Below are 16,866 nucleotides of genomic sequence, written 5' to 3'. Positions count from 1 at the left end.
GGGGTGTGGGGGTGTAGGAGTAGGTGGAGTAGGGGGTGTCGGGAGTAGGGGCAGTAGGGGGTATAGGTGGAGTAGGGGGTGTAAGCAGAGTAGCAGGTGTGGGGGTGTGGGGAGTAGGAGTAGGTGGAGTAGGGGGTGTTGGGGGTGTAGGCGGAGTAGGAGGTATATGCTGTGTAGGCGGTATAGGGGGTGTAGGTGTATGCGGTGTAGATGGTATAGGCAGTGTAGGGGGTGTAGGCGTGTAGGGGGTGTAGACATGTAGGTGGTGTAGGGGGTGTAGACGTGTAGGCGGTGTATGGCTGTACGGGTGTAAGTCTCCTGGTATAGTGCCTTATTTAAGGGCATGGGGAAGGTTATGGGATGACAGTAAAGGTGGGCAAGTAGGTTAACAGGATGATTCTTCCGGATTTACCACTGATTTAAGGAAAGGCTAGCCCAGTCGTTGGGGCGAGGGATGTGACAATTTAAGCACCAACAACCTCTATGGTGCTGGGATTACAGATGCGTGCTACTATGCCCGGCTAATTTTTGTATTTTTCATAGAGGTGGGGTTTCACCATCTTGAACCCTTGACCTCAAGTGATCTGCCCGCCTCGGCCTCCCAAAGTGCTGGGATTACAGGTGGGAGCCACCACACCTGACCCTTTAAATCACATTTTTAAATGGGGAAAAAATGGCAAACAGGCGTGAGTCAGTGGCGTGTCCTGGATTTCCCTGTCCTCCGACTCCTCGGGTCCCCGGAAGCTCCTGGGTGTGGCCTCCGCTTTCTCCTGCCTTTACTGCCTCCAGCAAAAGGTCCGGGTCAGCAAACAAGTTAGAAGGCACATGGGCACCCACAAACACAGCGACACCTCCTGTCATTCCCTGGCGGGGCAGGGACATTAACCCATTAACTGGCCTGAGAGGCGGGTGCCATGACCCTGTCTCACCAGTATGGACAGTCGCTCCCAGGGTCGCACAGACAGCCATGGCGGAAGCAGCGCTTGGGGTTCTGCCTGTCTGACCCAGGATTCCCCACGCTTCCTCTCCAGGGCCCCATATCAGGGTTGGTTTGATCCACGGTGCCAACGGCTGAACCTACACGCTGGGAGCCACAGAGAGAAAGGACTGGCCAAACTTGGGGAGGGGCAGAGTCTGAAAACTAAGCCGAGCCCAGGAGCCAGCCCAGGTAGCAAAGGTCCCCAGAAGGGAAGCCACAGAGGCACAGACATATTCCCGAGACCTCAGCCTGTACCTGCCCCTACAGGTTCCTGCCTGGCCCGTTCTGTCCCCCAGCCCCTAGCCTCTTGAGACCGACTTTGGGTCAAGTTGCCTTTTTTTTTTGGCCGGGCGCGGTGGCTCCTATAATCCCAGCACTTTGGGAGTCCAAGGCGAGTGGATCACCAGGTCAAGAGATAGAGACCAGCCTGGCCAACATGGTGAAACCCTGTCTCTACTAAAAATAGAAAAATTAGCTTGGCCTGGTGGCACGTGCCTGTGGTCCTAGCTACTTGGGAGGCTGAAGCAGGAGAATTGCTTGAACCCAGGAGGCAGAAGTTGCAGTGAGCTGAGATTGTGCCACTGCACTCCAGCCTGGTGACAGAGCGAGACTCCATCCAAGAAAAATAACAATAAATAAAAAATGTTATTTTTTAGAGCCGTTTTACGTTCACAGCAAACTTCAGCGGAAGGTACAGAGTCGCCATGTAATCCCGCCCCACACATGTACCCTCCCCCGCTATGTCCTTAATCAAAAGCGGTGTCTTTGTTGCAACGGATAAAGCTGTGTGGACACCGCTCTGTGTTCTAGAACCCTGAGTTTCCATGGGGGTTCACTCTTGGCACTATGGTTTTGGACAAACATGTCATGACATGTCCACCACTGATCATAGTGTCGCACAGAGTCGTGTCCCCGCCCTAAAAATCCTCCCAGCTCCACGTACGGATTCCTTCCTCCTGTCTGCCCCCTGGCAAACACTGATCTTTTCACTGCCTGTATACTTTTGCCTTTTCCAGAGTGTTCTGTAGTTGGAATCACGCAGTGTGCAGCCTTTCCTGACCAGCTTCTTTCACTTAGATGCATTTGAGGCCCCTTTGTGTCTTTTATTTTTTGAGATAGTCTCGCCCTGTCACCCAGGCTGGAAAGCAATGGCACAATCTCGGCTCACTGCAGTCTCTGCCGCCTAGGTTCAAGCAATTCTCCTGCCTCAGCCTCTGGAGTAGCTGGGATTATAGGCACACGCCACCATGCCTGGCTGGTTTTAATATTTTCAGTAGAGATGGAGTTTCACCATGTTGGCCAGGCTGGTCTCGAACTCCTGACCTCAGTGATCCTCCCACCTTGGTCTCCCAAAGTGCTGGGATTATAGGTGTGGGCCGCCGCACCTGGCTCCTTCATGTCTTTGTAGCTTCGTAGCCCGTTCCCTCTTATATCCTGTTGTCTGAAGGTGACATGGTTTATCCGTTCCCATTGAAGGATGTCTTAGTTGTGTCTGAGTTTGGGCAGTGGTGAATGAGGCTGCATATATCCGTGTGCAGGTTTTTGTGTGGGCGCAAGTTTTCAGTTCCCTTGGGCAAATAGAAAGGAATGTGACTGCTGGATGGTATTGAATTTGCTGTTTGGAGTAGTCAGCCTCATTCTCGGCGAATGATGACATCAGGCGTGAAACACTGGTTATAGGCTGAAAAACCCAGCGAGACAAAGCCCTCAGCAGCAATGGAATAAATATTCATGGGGCCCCACTGGAAGCCCCGGTCCTAGCGCCCTCTGTCAGTATCACATGTAGGGGTTCCTGAGACCCTCAGCCACCTCCCTGTACTTGAAGGAGGTGGAAGGGAAGGTGCTGGACAGGCAGCACCTTTATTAATGCTGCTGTTCTCACTAATGAATGTGGCTCACAGCCACACGCCTCGATGACCTCGCGTTTCCGTGGGTTGGGGGTCTGGCCTGGCCGGCTGGGTCCTTGATTCAGGGTCAGATGAGGCTGTGATCAACATGTGAGCTGGGCTGTGTCCTTATCTGCTGCTTGGGGGCCTTTCCTGTGCTCACATGGACTGGCAGAATTTGGGTCCTGGTGGTGGTGGCGGCGGCTCTGAGATTCCACTCTTGGCTCTTGGAGGCTACTCTCTGTCCCCTGCCATGGGGTCCCCTCCCAAGCACAGTGGAGATGTCTTCAGGGCCAGCGAGGGACCTCTCATCTCATGTCATACCACCTTCTCCAGGCCACAGGCCCTGCCTACTTGAGGGCAGGGGAACCCTCGGGGCGAGGCCCCCTCAAAGACCTGTTCTTCATTCTCTCTCCGGAGACCAGCTCAGCCCTTCCCAGGCCCTGCTGCACTTCTGACCAAGGAAGCCAGTCTGGGGGCTCAGAGGGGACCCTGGGCATCCCGAGCTGTGTGATCGAGGCAGAAGGAAATGGGGTGGTCTCCAGCCTGGCTTGCCATACTAGCCCGGAGCCCTGACCCTCTGGTGGGGGTGGGGGTTCTGCACACAAGACACTTGGTCGAAAGAGACACTTCTAATCCCCACTAAATGTGCAAACAGAGTTGGGAAAGAATATTCTAGAAGGCACTCCGATGTGGTGGTGGGGCAGGTGCAGGGTGTGAGATGATCTCGGTGGAACCCAGCTCTGCCATTCCAGGAGGACTTCGACTCCCCTGGGCCCAGGTGGGCACATCCGGCTGCCCCTTGCCCCGTGGGTCTAGCCTGGCAGTGGGAAGTCAGCAAGGCTCCCGCAGGAAGAGACCAACAGACCCTCAAGGCTGATGTCAATATTTCATTTTTAACTTTAATGTGCAAATAAATAGAAAAGGAAAACTACATTCAAAACAGCTGCAAAGGAAGGACAAGCCCCAGAACAAAGTCCTCAAGAACGGAAAAGAGGCGCTCCCTAGAAGCATGCGGGGTGGGGATACTGAGAGGGTGGCCCAGTGGGGTCTCCAGCTGCACCCAGGGCCCACATGGCTTTGCCTGAGAAGGCCGCTGGCCTGGGGCAGGAATCCTGATGGTAAGTTCCCTTCTTAGAAAACTGGGGCGCGTACAAAGTGCCTGCGTGACACTGGGGGAGGGGGGGAAGGAAGGCAGGGATCCCAGGACAGGTTGGCCTTGGAACCGCCCAGCTTGGAGTCAAAGGCATCAAGAGCCTCCAGGTTCCACAGAGAACTTCTAGAAACGCATCTCCACTTCCTGGAACCTTGATTCCAGCTGTTGCAGGATGGCGAGGGTAGCGGTTATTTGGGACCCACTAGTGTGCAGGGGCCAGGGACAGGGGCTCTCATGGGTGGGGGGGTGCCGGGCGGGGAGACGGGCCTGGAGAACTGGTCCCCAGCCCCAGTCACTTAGGATTCTTGGCACAGAAAGCCTTGGATGCCTCCAAGGGACAGTCGCCTCAGCCCCTCACTAAAGGCCAACAATGATCCCTGGAGTGGTCCCAGGGGTCCCGGGGTGGGCCGGTGGATGGGGCTGTCAGGGCAGCTCTCGGAATTCCACAAAGGCAGATCTCGCCCCCAAGGAGCCACGGGACTTGGCTGATGCAGAAATTATAACCACTAAGAGCGAAAGGAATAAATATCTGTGCGTGTATACACATACGCCTACAATGCCCACTGCAGGTACACAAGTGTGCCCACTGCCCCACAGCGGGTGGTGCCAACTCTGTGGGAACGCTGGCTGGGGTCCCTCCCCTCATGGGCCCAGAGTCCGGCTGCTGGAGTTGGGTGTCTTTTATCCAGAGCAGGGTCTCCTGGGGCACTGCCTGCTTGATCCAGGTGTTGACTTCAAAGTGGGATCCCAAAGGTTTGGCTGAAGGGTTCTTTCTTCACTTCCGAAGTGACTGAGGGCCTGAATATCAGCTGGGCAGAGCTGATGCCCAAACCCTCGAGTGACATTTCTGGCAGCTCTGAGAATATTCTGGAAGAACTCACTTTTCAAGCGAGCCTACCCAGGGCTCAACTCCTTCCTTGTCAGGGTCCCCTGGACATGAAGCCCCTCCCAAGTGTGGGCCTCAGGAGGCCTGCCACCTGTGACTTTTTCAAGACACAGTATGAACGTGGGGCAGGAGCTGCCCGCCTGCCAGGGATTTGGCACATGATGGACAGGGGCACAAACGTGATTGCTTCTTCCTTGGCCAGCCCATCCACCTGCCCGTGCTGGGGCTGAGCCCCAGGGCTCAGGTGCAGGTAGCTCAGGTTTGGCACACGACAGGCCCACAGGAGACCGGGAGCCACGGGGGTGGCGTCCCGGCAGCTGCAGCGCTGGGAGATCCCTCTCAGGTTGGTTAAGAAAACGGCCCCCATGTGACCAAAGCTGAGGCCATGTCTGTGCTCTGTGAGGCACCTGCCCAGTGCCCAGGAGGGCGGGTCAGGGCGAGGCTGGGCGGCGGCTGTACTGCACATGGTAGCGGGTCACGGGCAGGCCGTGCACGTGCACCGTCTCACACAGCGTCTTGCAGGGCACCATGTCCTCGTCCTCCTCACCCATCAGCCAGTCCTGCACCAGGCTCGCTGCCTCCACTGTCACGTTGTCCTCCAGCCAGCGGCTATGCCACTCCTCAAAGTGCTGGTGGTGGCGGAGCAGGACCAGGGGCTGCACCTGTTGGAGAGGTGGGGTGTCAGGGCGGTGGAGGGCTGGACCCCGGGCCCCAGGACGTGGGGTGAGGAGGGGGTGTCAAGGCAGCCCCAGCCTCCCCCGGCACCTGCTTGGCCCGGCAGAGGGTCCCGCGGCGGTACATGTAGTCCTCGGAGTTCACGATGAACACCATCTTGTGGGTGCTGAGCTTGAAGCGGCAGTCCACGTCGCAGGCGCTCTCCACGCCCACCAGCCGCTTCCAGGAGCTCCTGGCCTCGCCGCGCAGGGCCCGTGCCTGCTCGCTCTGCCATCGGCGGCGGAACTTCTTGAGGTTCCTGGGGGTGAGATGAGGTAGGGTGGACCTTGGCTCTCGGCATTGTGGGCCAAGGGCCTCTGGGAAGGGGAGGAGGATTTGCAGGCTGGGGAGCCCCCGGGCCTGGGGCCACCAGAAGATGTGCTACCTCCCGGGGGTCCACGAAAAAGCAAATGGAAGCAACAAGAAACGTCCCCAGATCTGAACATCCACCAGCAGCCCCTACTAGTCCCAGAGGTGTCATCCTAGCCCAACGGGAGGTGCTCCAGGGTCCTGCCATAGCCATCCACCTCGGGTCTGGCCCGCCAGCTCTCGCAGCATCTCCCTCCAGGCCGGGTGCTGACTCCATCCACTAGACTCCCCATGGGGTTGGACCTGGCCCCTTATCCCCTCACCATCCTGGGGTTACTGATCCCTCTGGTGGAGACCACAAGCCTCAAAAGGGCAGGGCCACGCCTTAGCACACAGCAGGTATCTAGTAAGTGCTCCCAGGCACAGAATGTGCCACGGTCCAGCCCACGTCAGGACAAAGGGGACACGCCCTAGGCTCACTGGAAGGAACTGAGCATGTGTCTCGGGGCCTCTCACCTCTGCAGGAACACGGGTTTCAGGAGGAAGCCCTCAGTGGGTGAGCTGGACACGCCCTCGGTCCCCACGTACTGCTCCACGTACCGAGCCAGGTGCTGGGGAGAGGGAGAGAGAGCCCGTGATGCCCCTACAGCATGACCATGGTCCCTCTCACTCTGAACCCTGAGAGCAGTGGCTCACAGGGGTTCTGTGCCTAACCCCACAAACTCCCAGAACATGAGGAGGGCCGCTGTGGAGGGCTCTGATCCCTGACGGAGAACCTCCAGACTGTAGCTCTCGAGAGAGGACCAAGTGGGACTTGCACAACCAGGCCCCAGCTCAGGCACGCCAGAAGCCCCCAGAAGCTGGAAGAGCAGGAAAGATCCACCACTAGACCTTTAGCGGGAGCATGGCCTGGCCTACACTGTTGTGGACTGCTGACCCCCAGGAAATGAATGCAGTCACCACAGCTGAGTGATGGGAACACACAGGTCGACGCCATCCTCCCACCAGGATGCGGGAGGTGAGCAGGAAACATCTGTCCCCGTGGAAACTGTGACTGGGAACGGAGGGCTGGCAGCTCATCTGCTGGGGACTGGGATCAGGATTTGGCCCTGACGTGGGGCTCAGAGGTCACAGCTGCAGGGACCCCCTGCAGTGGGAGCCAGGGGCCAGGGAGAGGCAACCTGGCTCCGCTCCTGCCCTGGGACCCACCTGCTGGCTTGGGAGGGGTGGTCTGCTCTTTGGAGAGTGGGCACAGAAGAAAGGCCGGTGGGGGAGCAGGGAGGGAAGACAGCCCCACCCACCAGGCCTCAAGGGGCACCCACGGCCTGCAGAAGGAGGCTCTCTGGGTGGATGCTTTGTGGCCCGCACTTGCCTGGTGGGAGCACCATGAAACTGCCCTCGGGCACTCCCTGGTGTGTGTGGCATGGACTGGGACCAGGGCCTCACCTGGACCTCCACAGGGTCTTCCGTCTGGGCCTCCTCGGTGTCCAGGAGCTCGATGGTCATGATCACCTGCCCTTTGCGCTGCAGAAACATCACCTGGGGAGCAGGGATGCCGACAGCCTGACTGCTGGGACAGCGCGGTGGCACCACCACCTCTGCCACCCTCCCAAAGCCCTGATGCTTCCTGCAGGTCAAAGCCACCTCACGGGCTCTGCTGCAGGGCTGGTGTTGCAGCCGAAGGCCCAAGTCCAGAGCCCAGTGAGTGGCCAGACCTCCCCACCTGTTCCCAGCCCTGGGCCGCCTCTCACCTTGAAGCAGTTCTCATCGGCCATGCAGCGCTCAGCCTTCCACTGGTAGCTGGTCTCCCTGGCGGCGCGGACGCAGCGGGAAGACAGGTTCCCGCCAGCAGCGCCCCGCTTCTTCTCATTCAGGTAGAGCTCCACCACCTTCAGGCAGACGTCGTCACTCACGAGGTGGTGCAGCTGGTGGAAGGGAGAGTAGGTAGTGCTGCTACCCCGCCTCCTGCAGGAGCCCCACCTCACCCACAGAGGGAGTCGGCAAAGGTCAGAAACCTCAGGATGGAGAATGTGTGGCACGGGATGAAGACCAGGATCCTGACAGGCTGTGTGCAGGCTAGGCCAGGCCAGACCAAAAAGACCAGACCAAATAGACCGGGCCAGGCCAGACCAGACCACGCCAGACCAGAACAGACAGGCCAGGCCAGACCAAACAGGCCAGGCCAGACCAAACAGACCAGGCCAGACCAAACAGACCAGACGAGACCAGATCAAACAGACCAGACCAAACAGACCAGACCCGGCCAGGCCAGATCAGTCCAAACAGACCAGACCCAGCCAGGCCAGGCCAGATCAGTCCAAACAGACCAGACCCAGCCAAGCCAGGCCAGGCCAGACCAGATCAGTCCAAACAGACCAGACCACGCCAGACCAAACAGGCCAGGCCCGGCCAGACCTAACAGACCAGACCAGGCCAGGCCAGACCAGACCAAACAGGCCAGACCAGGCCAGGCCAGACCAAACAGACCTGACCAGACCAAACAGACCAGACCAGGCCAGGCTAGACCAGGCCCGGTCAGGCCAGACCAGGCCAGGCCAGACCAGGCCAGACCAAACAGACCAGACCAGACCAGACCAAACAGACCAGACCAGACCAAACAGACCAGACCAGATTAGACTAGACAGGCCAGGCCAGGCCAGGCCAGACCACGCCAGACCAAACAGACCAGACCAGGCCAGACCAGATCAGACCAGATTAGACCAGGCCAGGCCAGACCACGCCAGACCAGGCCAGGCCAGGCCAGACCAAACAGACCAGGCCAGGCAGATCAGATCAGACCAAACAGGCCAGACCAGACCAGACCAAATAGGCCAGGCCAGGCCAGGCCAGACTAAATAGACCAGACCAAACAGACCAGGCCAGGCCAGACCAGACCACACCAGACCACGCCAGACCAGGCCAGGTCAGACCAGACCAGACCAAATAGACCAGGCCAGACCATGCCAGATCAGGCCAGACCACACCAGACCAGGCCAGACCAAAGAGACCATATCGGACCAAACAGACCAGACCAGGCCAGGCCAGACCGAACAGACCAGGCCCGGCCAGACCTAACAGACCAGGCCAGGCCAGGCCAGGCCAGACCAGACCAGACCAGGCCAGACCAGGCCAGACCACATCAGACCAAACAGACCAGACCAGACCAGGCCAGACCAAACCAGACCAAAACCAGACCAGATCAGACCAGACCAGCAAACCCTCCCTGGGTATAAGAAACACATGGAGAAGACATGGACAAAAATGTGCCAAAGCAAACCAAGGAATGATGTGAAGGTGGCGTGAGTGCAGGCCATCCTTTCCCTGAACGCCTGGCTGTAAACACACTGTCACTCCTTTTACCTCTACACTCAAGGAGAAAGTGATGGAGACAGCAGGGGCTGTGGGGCAGACAGGGCTGGTGTGAGCCCGCCTGCACAGCCTGGGCCCTGGTCAGGACCACACTCCCTGCAGGTTCCATGTGCAGCTTTGTTGAATGGATACAATTAACACCTTGGCATGCACAGGTTTCAGACAGTAACTGGCACACAGCAGGTACCCACTGAATGCCAGCTGCTACTGCTAAAAAAAACAGCAATGCTGATTTTTAAGAAAAAGTGAGGCAGAGTCCAGACATGGTCTCAAGGCAGGTTAGGAAGAGCGTGGCGGGGCCTGCAGTGAGCACCTGGGGTGTGGTGTGACCACAGATGGGACAGTAGGGCAGCATGAGACCCTGACGACAGCTCCAGACAGCCAGCCCCATTTTCATTGCTTTTTAACAGGTTCTAGAGAAGAGGTTTACGGAAGGGGAGGATTTCGCAAAGCATTAATCAATGCTTTCCATAAACCATCTGGTCCAATCTCCTGGTGCCACAGCAAAGCTGCTGTCCCTGAACCCGTGGCCCATCAGGGGTGCCCAGCCTGGGGAACAGAGTGCCAGCCCTCTGGCACCCCTACACCGTTGCCCTGACACCATGTGCTGAGCCCTGGGTGTCCTCTCTCCAGGCTGCCCCGTGCACGTCTCCTTCAACCGGAAGTGGCCACTGCTGTGGATGGTGATGGGCAGGGACCGATTTTGGGCACACAGAGGGAAAGTGGAGGGGGCTGAAGCGAAGGTATCAGAACGCAGCTGTGGGTTTCTCTAAGTCCTGTGGCCAGAGACAGAATGGGAATCATTCCTGGGAATCCTTGGCCAGTTCATCTCAACACAGGAATCTCATAGAATGATACTCCCAGGATGCAGCTGGGCACTGTGTGCTTCAAGACCAGGGATCTACCTCTGTGCAGAAATCAGGGTTGTGATGCCGGGTGCGGTGGCTCATGCCTGTAATCCCAGTACTTTGGGAGGCTAAGACAGGAGGATCACCTGAGGTCAGTTCAAAACCAGCCTGGCCAACATGGCGAAATCTCATCTCTACTAAAAACACAAAAATTAGCCAAGCGTGGTGGCACACACCTGTAATCTCAGCTACTCAGGAGGCTGAGGCAACAGCATCGCTTGAACCAAGGAGGTGGAGGTTGCTGTGAGCGGAGATTGCGCCACTGCACTCCAGCCTAGCGACAGAGCAAGACTCCGTCTCCAAAAAAAATCAGGGTTGTTGGTGTCCACAGGTGGCAGGTGGCTGGGTGGGGACATAGGGGCAGGGGTTCTGTTGATGAAAGCCCATCCATCTGCCCCCTTCAGATCTGGGGACTTTTCTGCGTGTGGTTTTTAGTTCCATAAGCAGTCTTTAAAACCTGGAAGGAAACATCTTGTGTGAAATGCTTCTCATGACTGTGTCTGAGTGGGAGAGTAATGGTATTAGTTTTTTTCCAGTTTTTTTTCCACTTTATGATGAATAGCCTTACTTGGTGACCAGGAAACAGAGGTCACCAGAACAATGCTTCTGGCAGAAACCAGGCAGGACCCATGTCCTGGAACCACACCCAGCTCGTCTGGGACTTCTGCTTTTTCTATTTAGGTGACTGGTTTCCTTGCGGTGACATTCAGCGGGGACTGGTTTTTGCTACTACTAAAACCAACGCTGGTGAGCAGTGCTATTCCCACCCTCCCCCAGGATAAGTGGGTTAAGGTTTTTTCCATGTTGTCGATTTACCCTCAAAAAAGGTTTGTCAACAGACACTCAGAAAAACGTGTACACAAATGTTCAGAGCAGCACTGTTCGCCATCTCTGTAGGCAGCCATAGGCCAGATGGCCACCAAGAGATGGAGAAACGAAATGCAGCCAGCCATGCAATGGAGTATCACAGAGCCATAAAAAGGAATGAACGCAGCGTGCGGGAAGCCCAGAGGCAGAAAGCAGATTACTGGATGTCGGGGGCTCGGGGTGGGGGAAAGGGGAGTGGCTGCTGGGGACTGGGTCGCCTCTGGGAAAGATGAAATGTTCGGGAACTAGACAGAGGTGGAGGCTGCACAATATTGTGAATGTACTAAATGTTACCAAACTGGACACTTCAAAATGGTTCATTTTACATTATGAGAATTTTGTCTCAATTAAGAAGAAATCAAGATAGGTTTGCTGTCGACCACGGGCTCTCTCCCGGCAAGGGAGTGAAATGATGGCAGGGCCATGTGCAGGGTCCTAAGTGTCGGCCCACCCCGGCTCACCTGCCGCGCGATGTTCTGCACCAGCTTGTCCATGGTGAAGCCCACGTAGGCATGGATGGTGAACATCTCACGCAGGGTGTCCTCGTACTGTGTGGGGTCAATGCTGCCCTCCAGCAGGCTCCGTACCATGTCCAGGAAGGCCGGGTAGTACTCCTCTAGCTCCACTTCACCTGTGGAGACACACAGCTTCATCCACATGCCTCCCGGAGGGACAAGAAGCCATGCAGGCCAAGCTCTAGCACCATAGTGCCCCAACAAATGCCCCCGTGGGGCCCGGCAACCTTCACCCGCCACCGCTGGGGCGAGTCTGGGCATCAGCAGGAAATCCGAGTAACGGGCGTTCACCACCAGCCTCCCTGAGGCTGTCTAATCTGACTGGCAACCCAGGGATGGCAGTGAAAGTGCTGTGGAGGCCAGGCATGGTGGCTCATGCCTGTAATCCCAGCACTTTGGAAGGCCAAGGCACGTGGATCACCTGAGGTTAGGACTTCGAGACCAGCCTGGCCAACATGGTGAAATCCTGTCTCTATTAAAAATACAAAAAATTGGCTGGGTGTGGTGGCACACGCCTGTAATTCCAGCTACTTTGGAGGCTAGGCAGGAGAATTGCTTGAACCTGGGAGGTGAGGTTGCAGTGAGCTGACAGCACGCTACCATACTCCAGCTTGGGAAACAGAGCAAGACTCCATCTCAAAAAAAGAAAAAAAAGAAAAAGGGCGCTGTGGAGCTTGGCCGTGACGGCTCCACGGGAAGGCCTGTGAGAAACACCGCTTCCCTGGTCAGGAGAGGGTGCTACACCCAGGACAGGAGCCTGGGCAAGGGGTATACAAGAGCTGTCTGATGCTGGCAGCTTCCTGTTTGCAATTTCCCACTTGAAATCACAGAGTTCTTAACGCGAAAAGCCAGAAAGAAACAGGATGTGTGGGATGATGAGCTGTGACCCCGAACCCCAGGAACCCCTCAGGGCCTCCCGGCAGGCCATAGGGCCTTACTGGGCTGCTTCAGCCGCAGCTCCATGGCGGGGTCGCTGCCCTTTTCTCTGCGGCCCTCGCAGAGCAGCTTCTCCCGCTCCTTCTCGGTCCGATACTCCAGGAGCTGCTTCTGCGCCTGGCGGTAGATCTTCAGCAGCCTGGAGCACAGGGTCTGGTGCAGGCGCAGAAAGAAGTACCAGTTGTTGTTGGCGAAGAAGAGGCTATAGACGTCATCCAGGGCCTTGTGCGGAGGTGGGGGCGGCGGGGGCGGCTGCTCGGTGGCCGGGGCATCCCCGAAGGCCCCCTTCTCCTCCGGGGGGCTGCTGTGCGGTCCTGGCGCAGGCTTCTTCCGTTCACTGGGGTCTGTGCTCTGCCCCTGGGAGCTGTCCCGGTCCTCGTCAGCTGACTCCTCGGAGGCGCCCAGGTCCAGCTGCTGGGAGAAGAAGAGGCTGGGCACGAACTGGTGCAACAGCTGGTGGATGGTGCCCTGGTCCTCCTTCTGGATGGCCGGCTGCCGCTTCACGTAGTAGCTGATGAGCGCTGCTGCATCCTCCAGGATCTGCCGGTCCTCGTACACGAAGATGAGGTGCGGCTCGCTGGAGGGGGCACTGCGGGCCTCCGAGTGCTGCTCCTGGTGCTGTGGGGGACAGGACGGCCATTAGGCAGGAAGCCACCGAGCACCCAGAGGACCCCCCACGCCCTTCGTGAGGTGCTGTGAGCTGGGCCACCAAGGTGGATGAGCACTGCCCAGAGAGGGGTGAGTGAGCAGCGTCAGTGAGGCAGCAGGGCCTGGGGGCGCGGGGCGCTTGCCTCAGCCTCTTGTGCACTGCTGCGTGCTCCTGGTCCCCTCTCCGAAAGCAAGGCAGACCCAAGTCATCCCGGGACGCCAGGCAAAGAGGAGGATTCTCAGATGGGAGTGGGGAGGTCACAGGGGGTCTGGCAGCGTCAAGCCTGGGTCTGTCACTCAGCCCAGCTCCAGGACAGATCAGGGCCCCATGGCTCAGCACGGAGAAGCCTCTGAGGCCGACCTCCTACTACTGACAGCAACGGCAGCGCCTGATTCCAGCCTGACCATGGCTGCCCACACCACGCTGTTGATGAGGTCGAGGTGGTGCAGGGTGAGCCTCGACCTCTCTGCCTCTGCCCCCCATCTACTCCCCGGGAGGTCTGTGGCTCTCACATCTGAAGCCCCACATGCCCATCGTCACCAAGCCCGTCTCCACTGCTGTCACCCGCCAGCCCCTGCATGTGCTCGATACCACCATCACGTCACCAGCCCTCCCACCAGCTCCCACCAGCCTGCTCCAACTGCTCTCCTCACTGGGTCCTGGGCATTTGGCCAACAGGAGCAAGTTCACCCTGACGAATGGTCCCCAGGCTTCTCAGAAGACGCTGGGCCCTGGCACGCCCCTCCACAGCTCCTCTGGCCTTGCAGCCCCCAGGCTCCTTCCTGCCATGTTCGGGGCGTCGAGCTCCTCTGGCATGTGCAGGGCCTTTGCACATGCCTGCCTGCTGCCACTCCCTAGAAAACCCCATCTCAGGCTCACCCCTCCCTCAGGCTCACCTCTCCCCTTGGTCTTTATCCAAATCATGACTTTCATTCCCTCACAGCGGAAGACAATCACTCCTTCCTCCAGCCTGCCATGCCACTGTGCTGGGCGGCCCCAACCCCTCAGCACCAGGCAGGGAGGCAGACGCACCGGGGCTCTTGAGGAAAGTGAGTGTGGATGCTGTCTCTGCCACAGGGAGCTCCTGAGGGCAGCACCGGGTCACCAAACAGCCTGAGGCTTCCCTTCCTCCTCCCCTGCAGGGCAGCGTAGAGGCTGGTGGTGCCAAGCACGCTGGGCTGGTTCCTAGGAGTCTGCACACTCAGCTCCGCTCTGGGCTCTTCAGTGGGACCTCTGCCCTCTGACTGCTTCCTAAGTCCACCGGGTCTCATTTATGCCATAAACACTTGCAAAATTCCTTTACAGTCCCCTCCGAGGCAGGGTCCCCATGTCTGGTCCATAACCGTGCTTTGTAAACTGCGTGATGGAATGGGGGTCTGACTTTGGAATGCAACAAGGACCTGCATGTGCAGAGACCCACCAGGCCAGGAGGCCAACCTCAGTGCCCCTGCCCTCATCAGCCCCAGGGAGGGACTGAGGAACTTGGGGTCGCATCAGTGGGTTTCCAGGGCCACTTCATCACCTGCACTTTGCAGATGCCACAGACTCACAGAACCTATGCAGGATCTCGGGGCTGAGGATCTCAGGAGGGCCACAGTGAGGAAGCCAGAGTGGCTGTGGGGTGGGCCTGTGGCGAGGGCGGCCCACGGGGACGGAGGTGGAAGGGAAGGGGTTCTCCACAGTCCCACAGGCTCTGGGGGAGGCCTCAGTTCAGCAGCCTGGTTCCTGTGGCTTCGGTTTCTGTGTTGCAAAAGGAGGAGCTACCATTCATTGTGCAGTAACAGCAGGAAGACACCGAATCAGGTGAGGTGATGCCCCTGCCCAGGTGGGCACCAGGCTGACAATGCAGCCTCCACCGTGATCTGGGCACCGCCCAGGGAGCACCGCCCCTCCCCAGCCACCTTCTCAGAGCGACCAAGGACCTTCCTGACAGCTGGCTGCCACCACACCCAGCACCCTGCCAAGCTTCCCACCTCAGGCTCCGAAGGCATGGCTGCTAACAGATCCAGCTCCTGGCAACCCGAGGGCCCCGCTGGCCTTGGTTCTGTGACTCAGGCCTCGTGAGCCTGCAGTGAGGATGTGCAGTGGAAAGCCTCGGACCTGACAACTCAGAGCTCTGGCCCGCTATGACCAGCCCCGGCCAAGTGCAACCTCTTGTGCCTCAGTTTCCCCACTGGTAAAACCAGAAAAGTGCCGCAGCACAGTCAGGTTCAGAAGTGAGGTCAGATGAGATATTACTCCTTCTGGGGGTGCTAACACCCTGCCCGGCACAGTCAGCAAGAAAGAAATGAAGGCTGCTGCCACTCGCCACCTACGCCAAAGACCATCACTGCCCCATGGGAGGGTTGGAGACTTCTCTAGACAACGGCAGAGTTGCTGGTTCTCCTAGGGCAGGCTGAAGGCTAAGCATCACAGAGACACAAACCCTCACCTAGACACAGTCCTGAAAGGGCGATGCTACTACTCTGCCTAAACACCAGGGAAACAGAGGCACGGACCCAGCGGCTGGGAGAGCCAGGACCCCGCCCAGCCGGCCAGCAGAGTTAGGGAAGGCCATACCTCGTCATAGACGCTCTCGATCTCGTTGAGCAAGCTCTTGGAGCGCAGGGCCTTGGTGTCGTTCTGCTTGAAGTTCACAGCCTGGTGGTCGAGGGACTTGAGGTACGCCTTCTCATACTGCTCCCGCCAGATCTTATTGAACCCCTGCTGGGCCTCCCGCCACTCCTCCTCCTTGGCCTTCAGCCTGCGGGGGAAAAAGGAGTCAACGCCAGGGACAAACCAGGCCATCCTCCCTAAAGCACCCTGGGGCTGGCCTGTCTTCCTCTGGGATTTGACTGGGGGCCCAGGACCCAGGCCAGCCAGCTCCCAGCTTAGTCTGTGCAGTGGGCTCCGTGCTGTGTCAGAGGGAAGGCGTGATGGCCTCACAGAACCAATGTGGCTGGCTTCCCAGTTCCTCCGCCTCCCCACATGGCTGCTGGATCCCCACGAGGAGGGGGACCGGGTCTACCTCACTCAGCTGCGTAACCCCAGGGCCAAGCACTGCACCTTCCTTAAAGTGGCCACTTAATACCTGTACGGGATGGTATCTGAGATGCAGCATTACATAAAAAGCCAGCCACAGTGTAACGGTCGCATCTGACTCTTAAAGCAGTTATTTACATGTCTAGATGTGATTATGTACAAGGAAGAAAGTCCTAGAAGGAAAGTCCTAGAGGGTCACAGTGCTCTCCTCTCAGGAGTGGGAGAGTGGGAGATAGAGGAAGCCAGCCCTAGGCCTCAGAGACCCCCACTGGAGATGACACCTGTTGACAAACAGCACTAATGAGCAGTCCAGGAGCTCCCCGCAGTGGGGAAAGGAAGGCCAGACGCTGTAGGGCACCTTTTCAGGACAACAGGGACAGCGGTGACGGGGTTCTTCTTGAGGCTCTCAATGATCTCTGGGGCCTTGTCGCCATAGATGCGATGGATGGCACGGCGCTGGATCACCTCCGATGTGCCCCCTAGGGAGTCGTCCAGCCGGAACTTTTCCTGGTCTTCCGGCGCCATCCGAGAGAGCTTCTTCTGCACGCTTTCCAACACGCGGATCGTGGCCAGGTTGGTCTCCAGGACCACATCTAACTATGGAAAGGAAGGCAGGAAGGGGGCAGCTGCTGGGGAACTCAAGAGGCCCCAGGGAGAGTCCTGGGACCTCA

The 16,866-nt window shown here is 58.1% G+C and overlaps 1 protein-coding gene across 1 annotated transcript in view; it reads right to left on the bottom strand.

Moving 5' to 3' along the window:
• Positions 1-3,745: 3,745 nt before the first annotated feature.
• Positions 3,746-16,866, bottom strand: part of SIN3B (SIN3 transcription regulator family member B) — a 40,351-nt gene continuing 27,230 nt past the window's right edge. The window contains exons 8-16 of the mRNA XM_017501205.2: positions 16,554-16,792; positions 15,734-15,917; positions 12,528-13,143; positions 11,536-11,705; positions 7,682-7,855; positions 7,377-7,469; positions 6,447-6,541; positions 5,673-5,880; positions 3,746-5,569 (exon numbers count right to left, since the gene is read on the bottom strand). Of these exons, the coding sequence (XP_017356694.1) occupies positions 5,339-5,569; positions 5,673-5,880; positions 6,447-6,541; positions 7,377-7,469; positions 7,682-7,855; positions 11,536-11,705; positions 12,528-13,143; positions 15,734-15,917; positions 16,554-16,792 (2,010 nt within the window). The 3' untranslated portion in view covers positions 3,746-5,338. The remainder of the gene's footprint in view (positions 5,570-5,672; positions 5,881-6,446; positions 6,542-7,376; positions 7,470-7,681; positions 7,856-11,535; positions 11,706-12,527; positions 13,144-15,733; positions 15,918-16,553; positions 16,793-16,866) is intronic.

Source organism: Cebus imitator, unplaced genomic scaffold, assembly GCF_001604975.1.
Source record: "Cebus imitator isolate Cc_AM_T3 unplaced genomic scaffold, Cebus_imitator-1.0 Scaffold280, whole genome shotgun sequence".
Classification (NCBI taxonomy): Eukaryota; Metazoa; Chordata; class Mammalia; order Primates; family Cebidae; genus Cebus; species Cebus imitator.
The sequence above is the reverse complement of the archived record's forward strand: the minus strand, read 5'-3'. Positions and strand labels throughout refer to the sequence as shown.